We start from the raw sequence: 18,040 nt of genomic DNA, 5'->3' as shown, positions 1-18,040 counted from the left end.
TGGTATCACAGTCTCTTTATTGGATGTGAAGGCCAAAGGCCCAGCCCCTGACTCTGTTTCCCGCTTCTGGAATGGTGTAGAAGACAGATCCTTGAGACCTCAGGCTAAGCTGGCACTTCTGGCTACAGCTTGCTGTTTGAGACTCTGGGCTTTACTCGGATTACACCTTCCTGGGCACAGGATGCAGCTAACACGCCATCCTGACGCCAGAGTCGCCCGTGGACCAGTCCCCGCGAGCCACCTGTGGGTGAAGAGAAGGGTGAGACCAGCCCTTCTCTGCTGTGTGCGCTGCCTGCAGAGGGTCTGGCCCAGGAGAGGCCTGCTGCACATAAGGACTCAATGAATGCTGTGGTTGCCTTAAGGCTCCACTGTATGAACTTGTGTGGACAGTCTTGGGTTGACTCCCACTTGACTGTTTAAGAGCACTTTCACACACTTGTTCACTTCCTCAGAAGGGGGACAGAGAGGGGCCATGGATTTAGCTCAGTGGCATAACTGCCTGCTTGGCCAGTGTAAGGTTGTGAGTTCGATCTCTGGTACCAAAAAGGAAAAAAAAGGTGATAGAGAGAGGCACTCCGAGAACAGTCCAGTAACCTGGCCAAGCAGACTGCTGCTCCTCTGGCCATGTATATTAGAAATTGCTTAGTTCCTTTTTTAATAAATCAAATCAAGTTCTCCAGGCTGGAAATTCTTGAGAAACAATATCACTTGCACCACAAAGGGGAAGGAAAACCTCAAGAGGAAAAGACTTGACACCATCAGAGCTTGGCCTCCACATGGAGGCTTGTTCCCTTGCTGGCTTTAGGTTTAGAGTTTGACGTTCATTGGAGAGATGCTCATTTCCCTGGTTGTAGCAGAGCTCACAACAGCCAGAGGAATTTGGCTTCACTTGTCCTGTTTTTCACACAATGACACTGAAATCTAAAGAGGCTCAGGAACTTGGCTCCAAGGCTCTGCCTAAACCTGAGTGCAGGTGTCTCCGCTTCAAGGATATTGCGGGCACTTGATGCACTTGATTCTATGGGCACTTGAGAATACCCCTTTCCCGTATAAAGAGCCTCTTCTGTTTTACAAAGCAAAGCTTTTCTTCATTTGAAATGTACTTCCTTGGTAAGAAACCCACGGTTCTGGAACTTATTAATGAATGACTTTAGGTTTCTTCTATGCCCTGCAAGGACTGTCCAAGTAGTAAGGTCCTTAGAGGAGACCACGGAGCGTCCTGATTCTCAACCATGCTAATCAACAGGATCACTTGGGAAGTTTTTGTTTTTTTTTTTTTTTTTTTTTTTTTTTGGTACCTGGGACCAAACTCATGACTTCATAAGCCAGGCAGGTGCTTATGCCACTGAGCTAAATCCCCAGCCCTTGGGAAGTTTTTTAAAACTAGTTTTCTGGGTCTTTTCCAAGACCTACCTAAGTCAGAATCTTGGAGGTAGACATAGAGTCTATTTTGAAAAAGCTCCCTCAAGTGGCAGTATGATAGGTTACCAAGTTTCAGTTTTGCTGCTCTAATACTCTAGAATCTTATTTGTTTAAATGGGAAAATTGCTGAGCATGGTGGTACACATCTGTAATCCGCACGAGGGAGGCTGAGGCAGGAGGACTACCACAAGTTCAAGGTCAGCCTGACATAACAGCAAAAATGGGAAAGTTAGGCTCAGAAGGAAGAATTTTCCCAAGATCACATAAAAAATTACAGATTACAGAAAGTGAGCTGAGCAAGTAATCTGTCTTTAGCCTCACTGTCATTTAGGTTTTTTGGGCTTTTGTTTTTGTTTTTTCTCACTGTCATTTTGAAGATGAGAATGCCAAAGCCTATAGAGGTAAGAAAGGAAGTGACCTGTGCAGTGCCACCCAGGAAGCAGGAAAATGACAGCATCACGCAGGAAAGCAGACTCCCTGCCACCCCGAGTTGGTGCCCTTGTCCCACACAGCCCCACACTTACCAGCCCAGTGGCTCTCAAACTCGTAAAGCATCCACTGGTCAGCGCGGAAGGGGGCATGGAACCACATGGAGTGGTCCAGCGAGGCCATGAAGTGCACCTTATACTTCCACTGATGGGGCAGCAGTGCCGTGCCCAGGAAGGCATAGTCAGAGATATAAGCAGCCACACAGCAGTGCATCTTGATGTCGCCCTCCCCTGCAAAAGGTCCCAGTCCCATCAGCCCTGGGCTCCTGGGTTTCACAGCTCAGGGAGAAAGACTGCCATGCACAGATGTGCAGAGCATCATCTGGCCCAAGGTATGTGTGAAAGGATAAAGGAGATGGAGATGGAGAGAAGCAGGCATGAATGAGGACTAAAATCTTCCAAAATCTCATCCTCACATCTCTCCATAAATCCCAAGCCATGTCCCGCAGTCCTCAGAGGTATCTTCTTCCAATACCATTTTATAATTGCGGGTATAGGCACACAGCGGGTGGCTGCAGACGCGGATGAGAGCCTCAGCAAACTGCCTTACCTTTCCCCGGAAAGGTCCTATGTTGGGATTCAGTCCCCTCCCTGCCATCCCCATGCAAAGGTGTAAGGCACCCCTGGCAAGAAGCCTCGCCAGCTTCCCCATCATGCAGATGAGGAAACAGCCACAAAGAGAGGAAGTAGCACACCCAAGGCCACACAAGGCAAAAGGGTGGCAGGTCTAGATCCTTAGGGAATGTTTTCTCCAGTCCCTGGGTCCTCTTACCAATATAGCCCCGGACCCGCACCCAGAACATCTGTTTGGGCTCCATTCTCTGAAGCTGGCCCAGGGTGAGTGGGCTTACTATCTTGATCTCAATGGGTACCTCCTGGGCAGTAATTCGGTTGAGCCCCACTCGGTACTTCTCTTGGAGGTTAGGGTCTCTGAAAAGTAAAGGGGAGAGGGACAGGAAAAGCTAAGGAGAAGTGCTTTTTATCTCATTGGTGCTGCCTCTTTTGACACCCCTCATTCTTCACAGGGACTCCTGACTAACCTCCCAAGCTTCCTCCCCGCCCCCTATGTGCCAGGCAACACATCCTTGCCATCTGTAACTGCCATCACGTGACTTTGTGCAAGTTAATAATTTCTCTGAGTCTATTTGCCTTTTTGCAAAATGTAGATAATAACAGTCACTCTTATAGAGAGCACTGTGGAAAAGACAAGATAATGCATACAAATCCACACATCATAGTAGTAAAATATGCTCTACAATATGCCCTGTTCCTGGCACTGCATACACAATAATAACTCCTTCCTCACAATAATCTCATGGCATAGGTACTAGTATCACTATTCAATGACTAAAATGTGCTGGCAATCCGAGTAGCTTGTTTAAAGAGTAGAACAGGCAGGATTTGGGCTCAGGCAGTCTATCTCCACAGTTCATACACCAAACCACTTCATTTCTCTAACCATTCCAAGCAGCTGCCCAACTTGAACTGAGTGACCAGTTTCTAAGCAGCAGGGAGCACTGTGTCCCTGGAAGAAGGCACTTGTTTCCAGGGAAGCCCCTTTACCATGGAAACTACCACCCTTAATGCTCTTTGTAGTGGCTGACATTTTCTTTCATGTTGCTGTTTGTTTTTTCTGTGGGTTTTTTGAGGTAGGGTCTCACTATGTAGTACAGGCTGGCCTCAAACTCACAGAAATCCTCTTGCCTCAGCCTCCCAAGTTCTGGGAAAACAGGCATGTGCCACCACACCCAGCAGGGACTGACATTTTTTACCCCATCCGCTGCAAGCGTGTCCAGCAGACCCTTCTGTGATGAATGTGTATCTGCACTGGCCACTGTGGGAGCCACTAGCCACGTGTGACTGTTGGGCACTTGAATTGTGGCTAATGTACATAAAGAAAAGATTTGTCTGTTCTGCTCCATTTAAATTAAGTAGCTAGTGGCTACCTTGCTGAACAGCCGAGCTCTAAATTCAGGATCCTCCAACAATGTGTCACTTTTGTGTTGGCAAACATTTGTTCATTTCCAATTATATACCTGATCCCATGCTTCTTATTCTGTTAATAATGGTACACAGCTGGGCGTGGTAGGGCACATCTGTAATTCCAGCACTTGTGAGGCTGGGGCAGGAGGATTGCCATGAATTCCAGACCAGTGTGGATCACATAGTAAGTTACAGATCAGTCTAGATTATACAGTGAGACCCTATCTCAAAAAATAAAATAAAAATATTCCCTGAGCACCTACTAGATACCTTATACCTCTTTTTTCATTTAATCCTCACAGTCATAATGAGGAATAAGCACCATTTTACAACCAAAGATACGGGCTGAGAGCGGGCAATCAACTTGCCCAAATTCACACAGCTAGTTGAATTCTGGCCGTTCAAGCTGCCAAACCATGTCCATCCCACATACCCTGCTACCTCCCTGGTGTCCTGCAGCATTAGAGGAGCTCTCCCCTGTGGTACAACTGAAAAGCAAGCAGGAAAAATGAACATTCTCTTCTTCTAACTGAAGAACCTAAGGCCTTGAGACACTGTTACTAGTTGGGCAAAGTCCCATAGCAGATGAGTGCTAACAGAGGCACCGGCCTGGCCAGAATCCATGTGTCTGTCCTGTGCCTCAGTCCAGAACCCTTTTCTGTGCATCAGCAGTTTTTAACTTTAATGGCTGTGATCCAAGTCAGTAATACATCTCACCAGGTGAGAGTAATATTTCACATGCAACCTCAGGCCGTGGTTCTACAGCTGGGGTTGCCGGGCATCTACTCTGAAGCTGCTGGAGTATGAGCCTGAAGGGAGGAAGGGGTCACTGAGAAGACTGTGGAAGTGGATATTTACAAGTGGCGATGGGACTTGTGCAGTGTTTTAACAGCCAGTAAAACTGTAACAATGTCCATCCCTGCCACTGCGTTCTCTCTCTGCCAGCCTTCACGCTGTAGGGTGCACTGCTTTTCCCACTTTTGATGGCTCCAAACTTACTCTGCAGAGCCTGTTTCTTTTCCTACTCTTAATAAAACTTTGCTACCATTAAAAACAGAAAATTCCTACATAAAACAATACCTATCAGTTCTGCATTTTATATCATAACCCAACAGACACATATGCACACCTGCTCACACCAGAAACAACTGAAACATTTCACAAAAGGATTCTTACCTTTTGTACTTACATATAACACACTCCAACATCTTCTTTTCATATATATCAATCTACAGCCTTGTATATGCTAAGCACGTCCACTAACACTGAGCTACACCCTCAGCCACTCTTAGGTTTCTCTTTGATCGGTACAGGGGATCAAACTCACAACCATACACCTGCAGGTGCTTATGCTGCTGAGCTAAATCCCCAGCCCTACTCTAGGTTTTTTAAATTTATTTTTATTTTTTTGGTACCGGGGATCAAGCTCACAACCTCATGATTGCTGGGCACGTGCTTACACCTCTGAGCTAAATTCCTGGTCCTCTAGTTTATATTTTTAAATGCATGATCCAGGCCCACCAAAACACTGTGACTAATACAAGGCAACCACATTTGAACATACTTCCCTGAGCTGGGCATGTTGGTAAAGGTCTATAATCCCAGCACTTTGGTAGGCTGAAGCAGGAAGATAACAAGTTTGTGTCCAGCTTGGAATACATAAAGACTTGGTGAAACCCTGTCTCAAAATTAATGTTTTCCTTTTCTTTTTTTTTTTTTTTTTTTTTAAAGGACTGGAGTTATAGTTCAGTTCAAAGCCTCCAGGTTCTGAGCCATGTGTGGTGGTACACACCTGTAATCCCAGCACTTGGGAGGTTGAGGCAGGAGAATCATTGCAAGTTTGAGACCAGCCTGGGCTACAAAGCGAGCTCAAAATCAACGTAAGCTGCATAGTGAGACCCCGTCTCAAAGAGACAGAAAGAAAGAAAAAAAAAAAGGCCCCAGGCTCAACCCCTAAGACCATGAGAGAAAGAAGGAAAGAAGGGAAGGCAAGACAGGACTGCAGGAGCGTCTACAAGAGTCTCACCTTAAATACGGACCAATGAGGGCCTCGTGGTCAAGCAGCTCTTCTGGTGGGGGCACAGTGGGCATAGAGAACTGGTGCTGGACAGGGCTGGGCTGGACCTTCTGGAAGGAGGCTTGGAAGATGAAGATGGGTTTGCCATGCTGCACGGCCTTCACGGAGCGCACAGAGAAGCTTGCCCCTGTTCGTGTCCGCTCCACCTGGTATAGCACTGGCACCTTTGGGTCCCCTGCAGTGGGCACAAGGGACACGATGAGTCCCTCACTAAGCTCCATGAAACCTCTCATCTTCATAATGGCCAGACAGGCACCTCTGCTCTACTTGTCCTCCATTCCACTTCTCTTTTTTCTTTTTTTTTTTTGGTGAGACAGGGTCTCTCTGTGCAGTTCAGGCCGGCCTTGAACTCACTGCAGAGCCTGGGTTGGCCTTGAACTTGTGTCGCTCCCCACCTCAGCCTCCTGAATGCTGGGATTACAGGAGTGCACACCATGCCCAATTTCCTTTTCTTTTTAGAAGCTGCTGACCAAGGTTCACTCAGACCTAAGTCTGCAGGTACAGAGAGAACAGCAGACTTGGTCAAGAAGCTGCTCTTGGTACAGGGGGAGCTCCTCCCGGTCCAGAGTACAGAACAGCAGAGGCTTTGCTGATTCCCTGAAACCAAATCCGGGCTTTGCCCCTCACCTTCTGTGTGATCCTGGGAAAGTCACTTACTCTCTCTGAGCCATGTACTGATTTGTAAAATGGGGATCACTATAGTACTCATACCTACAAGATTTTAATAAGAACTAAAGTGAGTTCCAATATACAATATATTAACCATTGTTAATCTCCTATTATTTTGTTTTGAAATTCTGTATCATCATTTGTATTTTTGTTTTAAAATTTTAAAAAAGTGAGTTCATAGTTGTGAAATGTTTAGGATGATATATGGCACATAGTAAGTGCTCTAAGTGTTTATTAAATACTCCTAGCTGAACACACCTATAATCCCAGCATTCTGGGAGGCTGAGGCAGGAAGATAGCAAGTTTGAGTCCAGCCTGAGTAACTTAACAAGTATTCATCTCAAAATTTAAAAAAAAAAAATTTTTTTTTTGGTCTTTTTGAGACAGGGTCTCACTATGCAGTTCAGGTTGGCCTTGTGTGTATTTTGTAGTCCAGGCTGGTCTCTAATTTGCAAGCCTCCTAAGTGTTGGGATTACAGGAGTGCGCCACCACACCCAGCTCAAAATTTAAAATTAATTAAAATAAATAAATTTTTAAAAGGCTAGGGATGTAGCTTAATGCAAATAAATTTTTTAAAGGCTGGGGATGTAGCTTAATGCAAATGTTCTGGGTTCAATCCCAGTACCACAAAAATAAAAACAAAAATACTCCTGGGCTTTTGTGTTTGTTTGCTTTGGTTTCTTGAGACATGATCTTGCTAGGCAGTTAGCTCTGGGATTACAGGTGTATGACACCCTGCCCAGCATTCCTGGACTTTTGTGTTCCTCTATCTGTGCCTAAAATCTTGTCATGTGTTTCAAAAACTATTCTTCTAGATCATAGGTCAGGAAATCTGGCCCACTGCCTATTTTTATTATTTCTTTTTATTTTTCCTTTTTTTTTTTTTAAACAAGTAAAAGCTATTTATTCAGAGCTTGATATAGCAGCAGAAAGTCAGCTGCCTTCATTTACACAGAGACTTTATGACAGGCATAACTGAAAAGCTTTGTAATAGTAAGAAGGAAGGAACCAACAATAACAAAAAGGAAAATCAGGCCAGACATGGTAATGCAAGCCTATAATCCCAGCACTTAGGAGGCTGAGACAGGAAAACTGCTGTAAGAGGTCAGCCTGGAATACAAGCGACAGCCTGTCTCAAAAACAAGAAAGAAAAAAGAAAACTGGGATAGAGGAATTAGAGGAAGGAAAGGGAAAGGGAAAGGGGATCAAAAGAAAAACCTACAGTATGTACATGTTATCTACTCTCCATAATGACTGTAAACTGCATAGACTGAAAACATGTCTAATAAAAAAATCTAAAGAAAAACAAAGGGAAGGAGCCAGGCATGTGAGGCACCATGTATATAAATAATCCTAGCAGTCACAAGGCTCTGTAGTGCAGGCTGGCCTTGAACTCGCTTACATGGTCCAGGTTGGCCTGAACTCAGGGTAACCCTCCTGACTCAGCCTCCCGAGCGCTGGGGTTACAGGCATGTACCAGCACACCCGGCCCGAGTCTATTGGAGTGAGGCATCTAATGTTATGGAAGTGCTGTGCTCTCTGGAACATTAGATTCTAGGAAAGATATGTTTGCTTACTGGTCTCACAGTAATTGTGTAGAGGTGAGGGAACTGGCACTTCAAAAGAAAACTCAGAATACAGTCATATTCGTTCATTTAAATACTATTGTTGCTTTTATGCACAGAACTTAAAACATTTACTCTTTGGCCCTTTATAGTATGTTTGCTAACCCCTGCTCCAGATTCTCCACACTCTAAGTGTGTGGAGAACTCAGATAACTTCCGCACATTATTTTACCTCTAGAGGAAAACAGAAAACAAAAAACCAACTGATTGCCAGCCTGAACTATGCAACAAGACCCCGTCTCAAACAAAATAAAATGATATGATGTCCAAGAAAGCCCATCCCCAGCAGCTTTTATTTAAAAATATCACTGCAGGGGGTTGGGGATTTAGCTCAGCAGCATAAGCACCTGCCTTGCAAGCAGACAGTCGTGAGTTTGATCCCTGGTACCAATAAATATATATATACATATATATATTTATATATCACTACAACAATATTGGTTATAATTTTTTTTAATAGTAAGGATTGGACCCTGGGCCTTCACACTGAGTTACATCTCCATCCTTTTATTTTGATACTGTTCACGTTTTGTGTTTTCCTCAACCCTTTAATTGAGATAGGATCTCACTATGTTGCTAAGTTGGCCAGGCTGAGCTACAATGTGCAATCCTCCTGCCTCAGCCTCCTGGGGTATGGTTATCATATTGGATGTATCTAATAAAGAAATATCTTAAAACCTGGTAAGAGATTCCCTTTTTTCTTCCCACCAGAATACTCAGGACTAAATTTTATGTATAACTAACCTTAACTCTTTGGTGATTGTTGTATTCATTTCTGCAGTGCTAGAGATTGAAGCCAGCCAGGTATTGTACCACCGAGACATATCCCCAGCCTGCCTTTTTTTATTTTTATTTTTGAGGTTTGTTTGTTTGAGACAAGGTCTCACTTTACAGTTCAGGGTGGTTAATGCCTCAGTGCTTCAGCCTCCCGAATGCAGGGATTACAGGCATGCACCACTACACCCAGCTTCTCCGACCTCTTTTTAATTTTATTTAGAAACAAGGTCTTGCTAAATTGCCTAGAAGGGGCTCAAACTTATCTGAAGCAGCGCTCTAAGAGGTATGAACAGGTGCACAGTAACACACCCAGTCTTCCACTTTTATTTTAAAATCCTACAATAGCTGCCAATTACTTTAAAGTATGCCACACCTTTCCAAGAAGATACAGGGCTTGACATATGCTCAGTGGTCAAGTACTTTCCTTTGTAATAGGCCCTGGATTTCATCCCTAGTCCTGCAAAAAGACAAAGAAGGAGCAGCATGTACAGGCACAAATAATGGATGAGTCATTTTAATATCCTATCTTGGGCATAGCTCATTTTATGCTGTTCTTGGAAGAATTTCCAAGGAAGAGAATCTTTCCCTTGCAACCTAGGATAGGGCCCTTGGCAGCTCTGCCACGGATTGGAATTGTCTCCTAAAAGTGAAGGAAACAGGAGTCTGGTACTTGGAATCATATGTGGAAATCTTGGGTCTGCCTCTCTGAGCACTACGGGAGCTACAACAGAACCTCTCCAGATCCCAGGTTCTGAAGGTAAGAATGGTGTCATAAATAAACACTACAGGAGACCACTGTTTTGAAACACATTCCTACCCTGTGATCCAAGAGAATACAAATCTAAATGGAGTAACTCACGCTGAAGTTCCAAGTCACCAGACCAAAATTCTGCTGTTGATCTGATTTCCGAAGAATCCAGAAGGCAGAGAGCCAAATTTCCCAAATAGACCACTTTCAATTGGCAAAATGAAGTTCTCTCATTCCCCTGACACAAGGAAGTTAATTTGCCAAATGTGAAGGTACAACACCTATAATCCCAGCACTCAGGAAGCTAAGGCAGGAGGACTGCAGTGAGACTGCCTGAATAACAAGACCCTGTCTGAAAAACACAAAAACAAAAAGTTCATTTGATTTTAACCTTGTTATGGCATGTGTCTAGATGTCTCCCCAAAATCTCATGCAGTCACAGTGGGACAGGCTTTTTGGAAACAGCTAGATCTAGAGTTTGTGACTGATTCACGGTCTGATACTCAGATTAAGAGTGTGAGTCCTACACCTGCCCTAGGGTGGGCAGCCTGCATACACTATAAAGGACAGAAAGACATTTGTCACTGTCTCTCTTTCTAGTTGCTTTTGCTGTCTTCTGTTACCATAAATTGTTTCACCTCTGCCATGTCACCATGCCTTACAGCCAGCCAATTATAGACTGAAATCTCCACAAACTGTGAGCTAAACAAACCTTTCTTCCTTTGACTTTGGGCATCAGGTATTTTGTCTCAGCACCTACAAAAGTAGTAAAACAAACCTGCACATTATTTCTCTACTGTTCTGTCTCCTTGCCCCCACTTTAGAAGAAAACTAACTTCTTTCTTCACTGCTAAGGATCAAGCTAGTGCCTCCTACACTCTGGCCAAGCATTCTACCACTAAGCTACTCTCCAGCCCCAAGGAAAATAACTCTTAAATGACCAATCCATTGTTTGTTCTTGTAACTGTTTAGTTTCAGCCTTTGTTGGTCTAGAAAACCAACCTCTCTGCTCAACTTGCAGAATATTTATTCTGTTTTATGAAACAAAGCTTTAGGGCTAGGAATTTAGCTCAGCGGCATAAGCACCTGCCTTGCAAGCAGGCAGTCATGAGTTCAATCCAGTACCGATTAAAAAAAAAAGTTAAAAAAAAGGAAAGCACTGCTGATTATAGAATAAAAGAAGCTGCCCAGCATGGTGGCATATGCCTAGAATTCCAGCACTTGAGAGGTTGAAGCAGGAGGATCACTACAAGTTGGAGGCCAGCCTGGGCTACACAATGAATTCAAGGCCAGTCTATACTACACAGTGAAACCCAATCTCAAAAAATAAAAACACAACAAAAACAAAAAAGCCAAAAGTTGGGCATGGCGACTCACACCTGTACTTATTCACTCAACACTCAGACAGCTGAGTTGGGTGAAGATCAAGTGAGCCCAGCAGTTCATGACCAGCTTGGGCAACTCAGCAAGACAGCAAGACTCCATCTCAAAAAGAACACAAAGAAGGAAAGAGAGAGACAGAGACAGAGAGACAGACAGACAGCAGAGACAGAGAGACAGAGACAGACAGAGAGAAAAGAAGGGAGGGGAGGGGAGGGAAAAGGAGGGGAGAGGAGGGGGTGGGAGGAGAGGAGAATGGAAGAGAAGGTAGGCAGGCCTTCACTTTGGCAGCACAAATACTAAAATTGGAAGGGAGGAAGGGAAAGGAAAGAGTGGGGTGTAACTCAGTAGTGGAACAAGTTAGGCTCTAGGTTTGATTCTCAATACCACAAACAAATTAATAAATCCAATTCCTAGCATATGCAAGGCCTTGAGTTCAATCTCTAGCATGAGAAAATGAAAAAATCTTGGTAACAGCTTAACAGTGTCTATCAATTCAAACTCAGAAACTGTCAAAGAACTGTACAAATATAAAGAATTGTAACTTGGGGGCTGGGGATTTAGCTAAGCGGTATAAGCGCCTGCTTGGCTAGAGTAAAGTTGTGAGTTCGATCCCTGATCCTCCCCGCAAAAAATGGTAATTTGGGAGACATAGATTTAGATATGGGAATTTATATACATGCGTAAGGGGCCGGGGCATAAGTGGCATAAGCTCAGTGGCATAAGTGCCCACTTGGCCTACACAAGGTCATTAGTTTGATCCCCAGTACCAAAAAAAAAAAAAAAAAGTGTTTATATACATGAGTAGTGTTAATATATTCATGAGGTATGATGCCTGTAATACCAGCACTCAGGAGGCTGAGGCAGAAGGATTCCAAGTTTGAAACAAGACTAAACTACACAGCAATATGCCTCAATAAACAAATATAAAAGCCAATTAAGATCTTTAGCTGGACGTGGTGGTTCCTGCTTATAATCCCAGCACTCTGGGAGGTTGAGGCAGGAGAATCACAAGTTTGAGCCCAACCAGGGCAATTTAGCAAGATCTTGTCTTAAACAAAAGACTTGGGAATGTAGCTTAACATGAAGGCCCTAAAATTCAATTTTCTTTCTTTCTTTCTTTTTTTTTTTTTTTAAATCTTTTTGAGACAGGGTCTCGCTATGCAGTTCAGGCTGGCCTTGAGCTCACTTTGTAGCCCAGGCTGGTCTTGAATTCGCAAAGATCCTCCTGCCTTAGCCTCCCGAGTGCTGGGATTACAGGCGTGAGCTAACATGCCGGCTCTAAAATTCAATCTTAATATGGGCATTGGGGTTAGGGAGGAGATTTCTTTTTGGTACCAGGGATCGAACCCAGGACCTCACATTTGCCAGGCTGAGCTAAAGCCATGGTCCCAGGAGAACCTTTAAACTGGTCCAATGTGGCAGCATATAATCTGTAATCACAGCACTAGGAGAAGTTGAGGCAAAATGATTGCAATCTCAAGCCCAGCCTAGGCAATTTAGAAAGAAAAGCAGGGGCTGGGGATTTAGCTCAGCGACATAAGCGCCTGCCTTGCAAGCAGGCAGTCATGAGTTTAATCCCTGGTACCGATAAAAACGAAAAAAGACCAAGACCAAAAAAAGAAAGAAAAGCTATCTCAAAATAAAATAAATAAATAAAGGAACTGGGATATAACTCTGTACAATAATCCTGGGTTCAATCCCCGTACCACACACATACCAAAAAAAAAAAAAAACCCTTTAAATTATTACAATTTGTCTTCTTTTGTAGTGTTGAGGACTCAAACTTGTTAGGCAAGTGCTCTTCACTGAGCTACATCCCCACCTTCTTCTGACTTTACTTATGAGGACTAAACAAGATAAGTAAATGGCTGTGCTCTGTATCATGCAAATTTTAATTACTTCTAAAGTTCCTCATTTAAAAAATAAGGCAGGGAGGGGCTGGGGATTTAGCTGCAGGGCTCCAGTGCAGCCTGAGGTGGCCTGAGGTAGTGAGTTTACCCCTACCAACAAAATAAAACAATACAATGAAAACATTTTCATTATGGACAGTAGGACAATGCGGTATGCACCGGACAACTAACACTTCAAGATGCTAAACACAAACTCTTCCAGGAACACAAACACCCTCTGGGCTCTGTTGCCTTTCTCAACCAAGAAGACCCTGCCAATGGTCAGAAAACCAATGGACTCCAAAAATTAAAAGGGAAGTGCTTTATCAGCTGAGCCCAGCGGCTATACCGTCCCAGAAAGCAGCCAGGGAAGTATGCCCGAACCAGGGGCTCCAGGGAGCTATAAAGCAGCAAACCAGAGGGGAGGGGTCAGAATCTTAGGATCAGTTTGTTTCCATAAAAGGTAATTTAGTTTAGTTTTACAGGAACCAGGGAGGCAGGGAGGGGATTATATGGTGGGTGAGTTGCAAGATTGCAATTTAAATGGCTATGACACAAGTTTTACAGAAAGGGAACAAGTTATAAAAGCACATTAAGTAATAATGTACTACTGTAAATGTAAAACATTTTGGGTTTTCAAGCTTATAACAGTCAACCTCAGACCCACACCCATGCTCTTCCAGAAAAACCAGAGAACCCTCTCACGACAGCCCTGCTGTCCCTCACATGTGAGTGAACATCCTTCCTCCTTTATTTGATTTGTGGTAAATTCTTTTTTTTTTTTTGGTACTGTCAATTGAATTCACAACCTCGTGTTTGCTAGGCAGGGCGCTGAGCCAAACCCCTGGCCTTGGTAAACTCTCTTACCACCCACATCACCAGCCATCCACATAGCATGGCAGATAGTTATCGATTATGGAAAACCAACCACATACAGGCCCGGCACTGATCCTTCTTCAGCCGCAAACACACAGAGAATCTTTCTTCACAGGATGAAAAGATTCACAGGGGTGAGTCACCCCCTGCCCCCACAAAACAAAATGGCTAGGGGTCTCCATGGGCTGGAGCAGTGATGGTGAACCTTATGCACGAACTATAGGTTCACGGCCACTGGGCTAGAAGGATTAGAAGTCTAGCACTTCTGGAGTTTACAACCAAATTGAAAAACTAAAACCCATGTAACTTATTTACTCCTATCTAACATAAAGATAACTGGGCAGGAAGTATTTATACAGCTGTTGTACCCTAGTTCTAACCAATGCGCCCCCTTCCTATTCTGTATGTACTGTTTCAATAGAGATTAAAATTCCATCTCCAGTAAAGACTTAAGTTTCAGCTCCTTGTAAATCCCCCTCCCTTCCTATCTTTCTAGGTTAAGTTTCTATTTCCTGAGAAAGCTGTAAAAGCCTTAGGTATCAGTTTCCTATAACCCCCTTCCCTACCCCTCATCCTGCTATCTGTAATAAAATGTGCTGTTCTTTAAGAAATGCTTAACTTCAAGGAAATTACAAGAAGTTCTATAAAGCCCAGATGCTACCTAACTGTGTCAGCGATTACAACATTCCTGTGGTTTCGGCTTTAAAACCCAACCTTTCTAGCTGTAAGGCGAGCAGTCTCCAAATTGGCTCCTGGAGACTGTGATGCCAGGCCTGGCCTAAAATAAAGCCTTTACTCCCCAAATTTTAATTTCTTGCTTCCTTGGGTTTTATTCCGGAGTCCGAGCTATCACACAGCAACTTGGGGGGACTAGTAACAACAACAAAAAAAAAGAGCCAGGGATATAATTTAGCAGCACAGTACACCCTGGCAAGTGTAAGGTCCTGAGTTCGATACCCAGTACCAAAAAAGTTAAAACAAAAACAAAAACAAAAACAAATATATATATATATATATATATATATATATATATATACATGGCCTTTTTATTTGACCACAAAGCTACAAGCACTGTAAACACTTTACAGAAATCATTCCTCTAAAATATCTCTGGTCCCACTCTTCCCCATTTCAAAGCTAGAATAAACCAAACCAATAAACCACACTTAGGCTAAGCATGATGGTGCACTCCTGTAATCCCAACACTCTGGAGGCTGAGGCAGGAAAACTGCTTCAAGTTTGAGGCCACCCTGGGCTACATAGTGAATTTAGGACTAACCTGAACTACATAGCAAGATTCTACCTCAAAAATAAATAATACGATAAAATAAAGTAAACCACGCCTCATGATAGGGAGGAAAGCTCATTCAAGGTCACAGTAATGCACAGCTGGAACTGGGATCTGGATCTCTTGATCTGCAAACTAGTGCTTCCTCTTCTCAACCTATCCTGCCCACTTCAAAGGTCCTAGCAGAGGCTACTTCACTGCTACAAGGTTCCGTCAGTCTCAGCACCAGGAAGTATGTAAAGAATGAAGAACAAAAGATCCACTGGGAACAGTTAAGAACAAAATCCCATGTCATTTCAAGCCAAAGGACACTGCCCAGTGAGTCTCAGAGGTTGTCTAAGGTTCCTTGTTGGCCCCAGACCTCATTCCTCAGAGGTATCTCTTAATTCATTTTCTCTCTCTCTCCCCCTCCTCCCTCTCCTTTTCAGATTCTCTTCCTCTCTCATTCTTTTTCTTCAGTCAGCCCCCAAACTCAGGAAGAAGTGGCTGCTAGGCCACCAGTACTGGATTGGAAGCAAGGAGCCAGGGTGTCAAGAGTTTACCTGCCCGAACAAAGTAGCAGTGTAGGGAGTGCACATTGACATCTTCACTCACAGACTTGGCTGCAGCCACCAGGGCCTGGCCCACGATCTGACCCCCAAAGAGCCGCTGGGTGGTAGGTACCCAGTAATGCCTGCCTCTGTAGGGAGAAAAGGAAAGTGGGAAAGGCTTGAGGTCTACTCTAAACTCCAAAAGCCTCAATGAGCCTCCAGCGCAGAATTTCTTTTTTTTTTTTTTTTTTTTGTCTTTTTCGTTTTTATCGGTACCAGGGATCTAACTCATGACTGCCTGCTTGTAAGGCAGGCGCTTATGCCGCTGAGCTAAATCCCCAGCCCCCTCCACTGCAGAATTTTTAAACCTAACTGGGGTTCAGGCTCCTTTTGAAAATCTGGTGAAAGCCATGGATTCATGTACATGTACCTACTCCCCATGATGAATATATTCATCATATGTCACAAACATGTACTAATAAAAATCTAAAGACTCTTTTCTCAGGCAAATGTCTGTATCACTCTGCATAAAATTTTACAGTCCTTGTGACCAACTAATCTTTCTATGGACTTCAGTTCAGAATAATAAAGAGAACGGAAATCAGAAATCAAAAGTGAGAGCTGGGATTGGCGGCACACGTTTTGTTATCCCAGCATTTGGGAAGTTGAGGCAGGAGGTTTGCTACCAGTTCAAGGCAAGCCTAGACTATCTAGCAAGACTGTCTCAAAAAAAAGAAAAAGACACAGGGATCAAAAGTGACTTGAAGGGCCGGGGACTTAGCTCAGTGGTGTTAGCGCCTGCCTGGTAAGCGCAAGGTTGTGAGTTTGATCCTCAGTACCACATACACACACAAATAAATAAAAATCAAAATGGACCCCTCTCCCTTAAAAAAAAAAAAAGTGACTTGAACAGCCATGGTATGGTAGTACCTTCTGTAATCCCAGGACTCTGGGCAGCTGAGCTAGGAAGACCAGCCTGGGTAATTTAGTAACTCAGGAAGCCCCTATTTCAAAATTTAAATTTTTTTTTTTTTTATTGAACTCTTGACCTAGCGTTTGCCAGTCAGGTGCCTATGCCACTGAGCTAAATCTCCAGCCCCTTACTTTAAAAAAAAAAAAAAAGAGGTGAAAGTTCAATTCCTAGTATATTTAAAAAAGAAAAGAAGAAAATCACTTATGCAAGCTTATTCAGCTTAAACATCCTGGACAGTATCTAGCCCTTTGGATCTCAAGTCCAGTGTTCAGACATCAAGTCTAACTCCCTCAGGCCGTGATATTTTGTACAGATGAAGAAATTTTGACATGGCCGGGCTGGGGATTTAGCTCAGGGGCATAAGCACCTGCCTTGCAAGCAGGCGGTCGGGAGTTCGATCCCCGGTACCAATAAAAATGAAAAAGACCAAAAAAAAAATTGAAAAAATTTTGACATGGCCATGAGAGGTCAACATTTGCCCAGGGCTGTTGTACTGTGGTAACTAAAGCCTTCCATTGCTGGGAGTTTATTATTTTCCCTAATAGTCCACTGCAAATAGCAACACTCCCTGACAAGCTACTTATAATTACTTAAATGGAAGGAAGAGCAATCAAAGTAGGTCAGCTTCCAATAAAGGCAGGAGAAGCTGTGGAGGTCAAAGTTGTGAAGAAGCCCTCTATAACTTCAGCATTGCTGGGAAGGCCCAAGCAATGAGCTACCAGGTCTCACCAAACTGTGCTGGGGATGAGGTACCTGACAGAAAAAGACAGTGAATATTTCTCAAGGAGCCGAGTATAAGTTTTAAACCTGATCAGCTTGGGCAAATCACTGCTGTCCCTGGGTTGACTTCCTAGGCAGGCTCCCGAAGAAGGTATCTCAGGTCACATTTTTTTTTTGCCCTGATCGCCAGGACCTCCTACGGGCCAGCGAGGGCAGCTGTCAGGGAGAAGTTCTCTCCTAAGCGCAGCAGAGGTTGCATCCCGCACAGCGCTCATCCAATTCCCAGAGCTGGGGGCCACAGGTGGCGGCAACCAAGAGCCGGAGTCTCTGTCCTAAGTGAGGGGTGCGGACCAGGAGCGGCCGGCTACCTGAAAAGATCCTCGTCCAGCGGCTCGAGGTTGAGCACACTGGTGACCAGAACGCTACGGAGGTCCCGGGAGGAATCGTCGCTGTCGCTGTCGCTGTCGCCGCCGCCCTTTTTATCCTCCGGAGCCTTAAGGATCGACATCTTGCTCACTCCGTCCTGGTTCCCTGGCAGAACATGCGGATACCTACACAGGACGCCGGCACTTCCGGGAGCTTGCTTCAGTA

At 44.1% G+C, this 18,040-nt stretch overlaps 1 protein-coding gene across 1 annotated transcript; it reads right to left on the bottom strand.

The window, feature by feature from the left end:
* On the bottom strand, positions 1–18,034 carry Acot8 (acyl-CoA thioesterase 8). Its single transcript, XM_003467792.5, has 6 exons — positions 17,818–18,034; positions 15,769–15,905; positions 5,920–6,145; positions 2,683–2,840; positions 1,947–2,141; positions 1–241 (listed from the first exon to the last, which is right to left on the bottom strand). Exons 1-6 carry the CDS (start codon positions 17,955–17,957, stop codon positions 123–125), a joined length of 975 nt encoding a protein of 324 aa, XP_003467840.1. The 5' UTR covers positions 17,958–18,034; the 3' UTR covers positions 1–122.
* Between the last annotated feature and the right edge of the window lie 6 nt (positions 18,035–18,040).

The sequence above is a fragment of the Cavia porcellus genome, unplaced genomic scaffold (assembly GCF_034190915.1).
Source record: "Cavia porcellus strain 051 isolate PalLab524CR breed Dunkin Hartley unplaced genomic scaffold, mCavPor4.1 scaffold_5, whole genome shotgun sequence".
Classification (NCBI taxonomy): Eukaryota; Metazoa; Chordata; class Mammalia; order Rodentia; family Caviidae; genus Cavia; species Cavia porcellus.
Note: the sequence above shows the minus strand (reverse complement) of the source record. Positions and strands in the feature narration are given on the sequence as shown.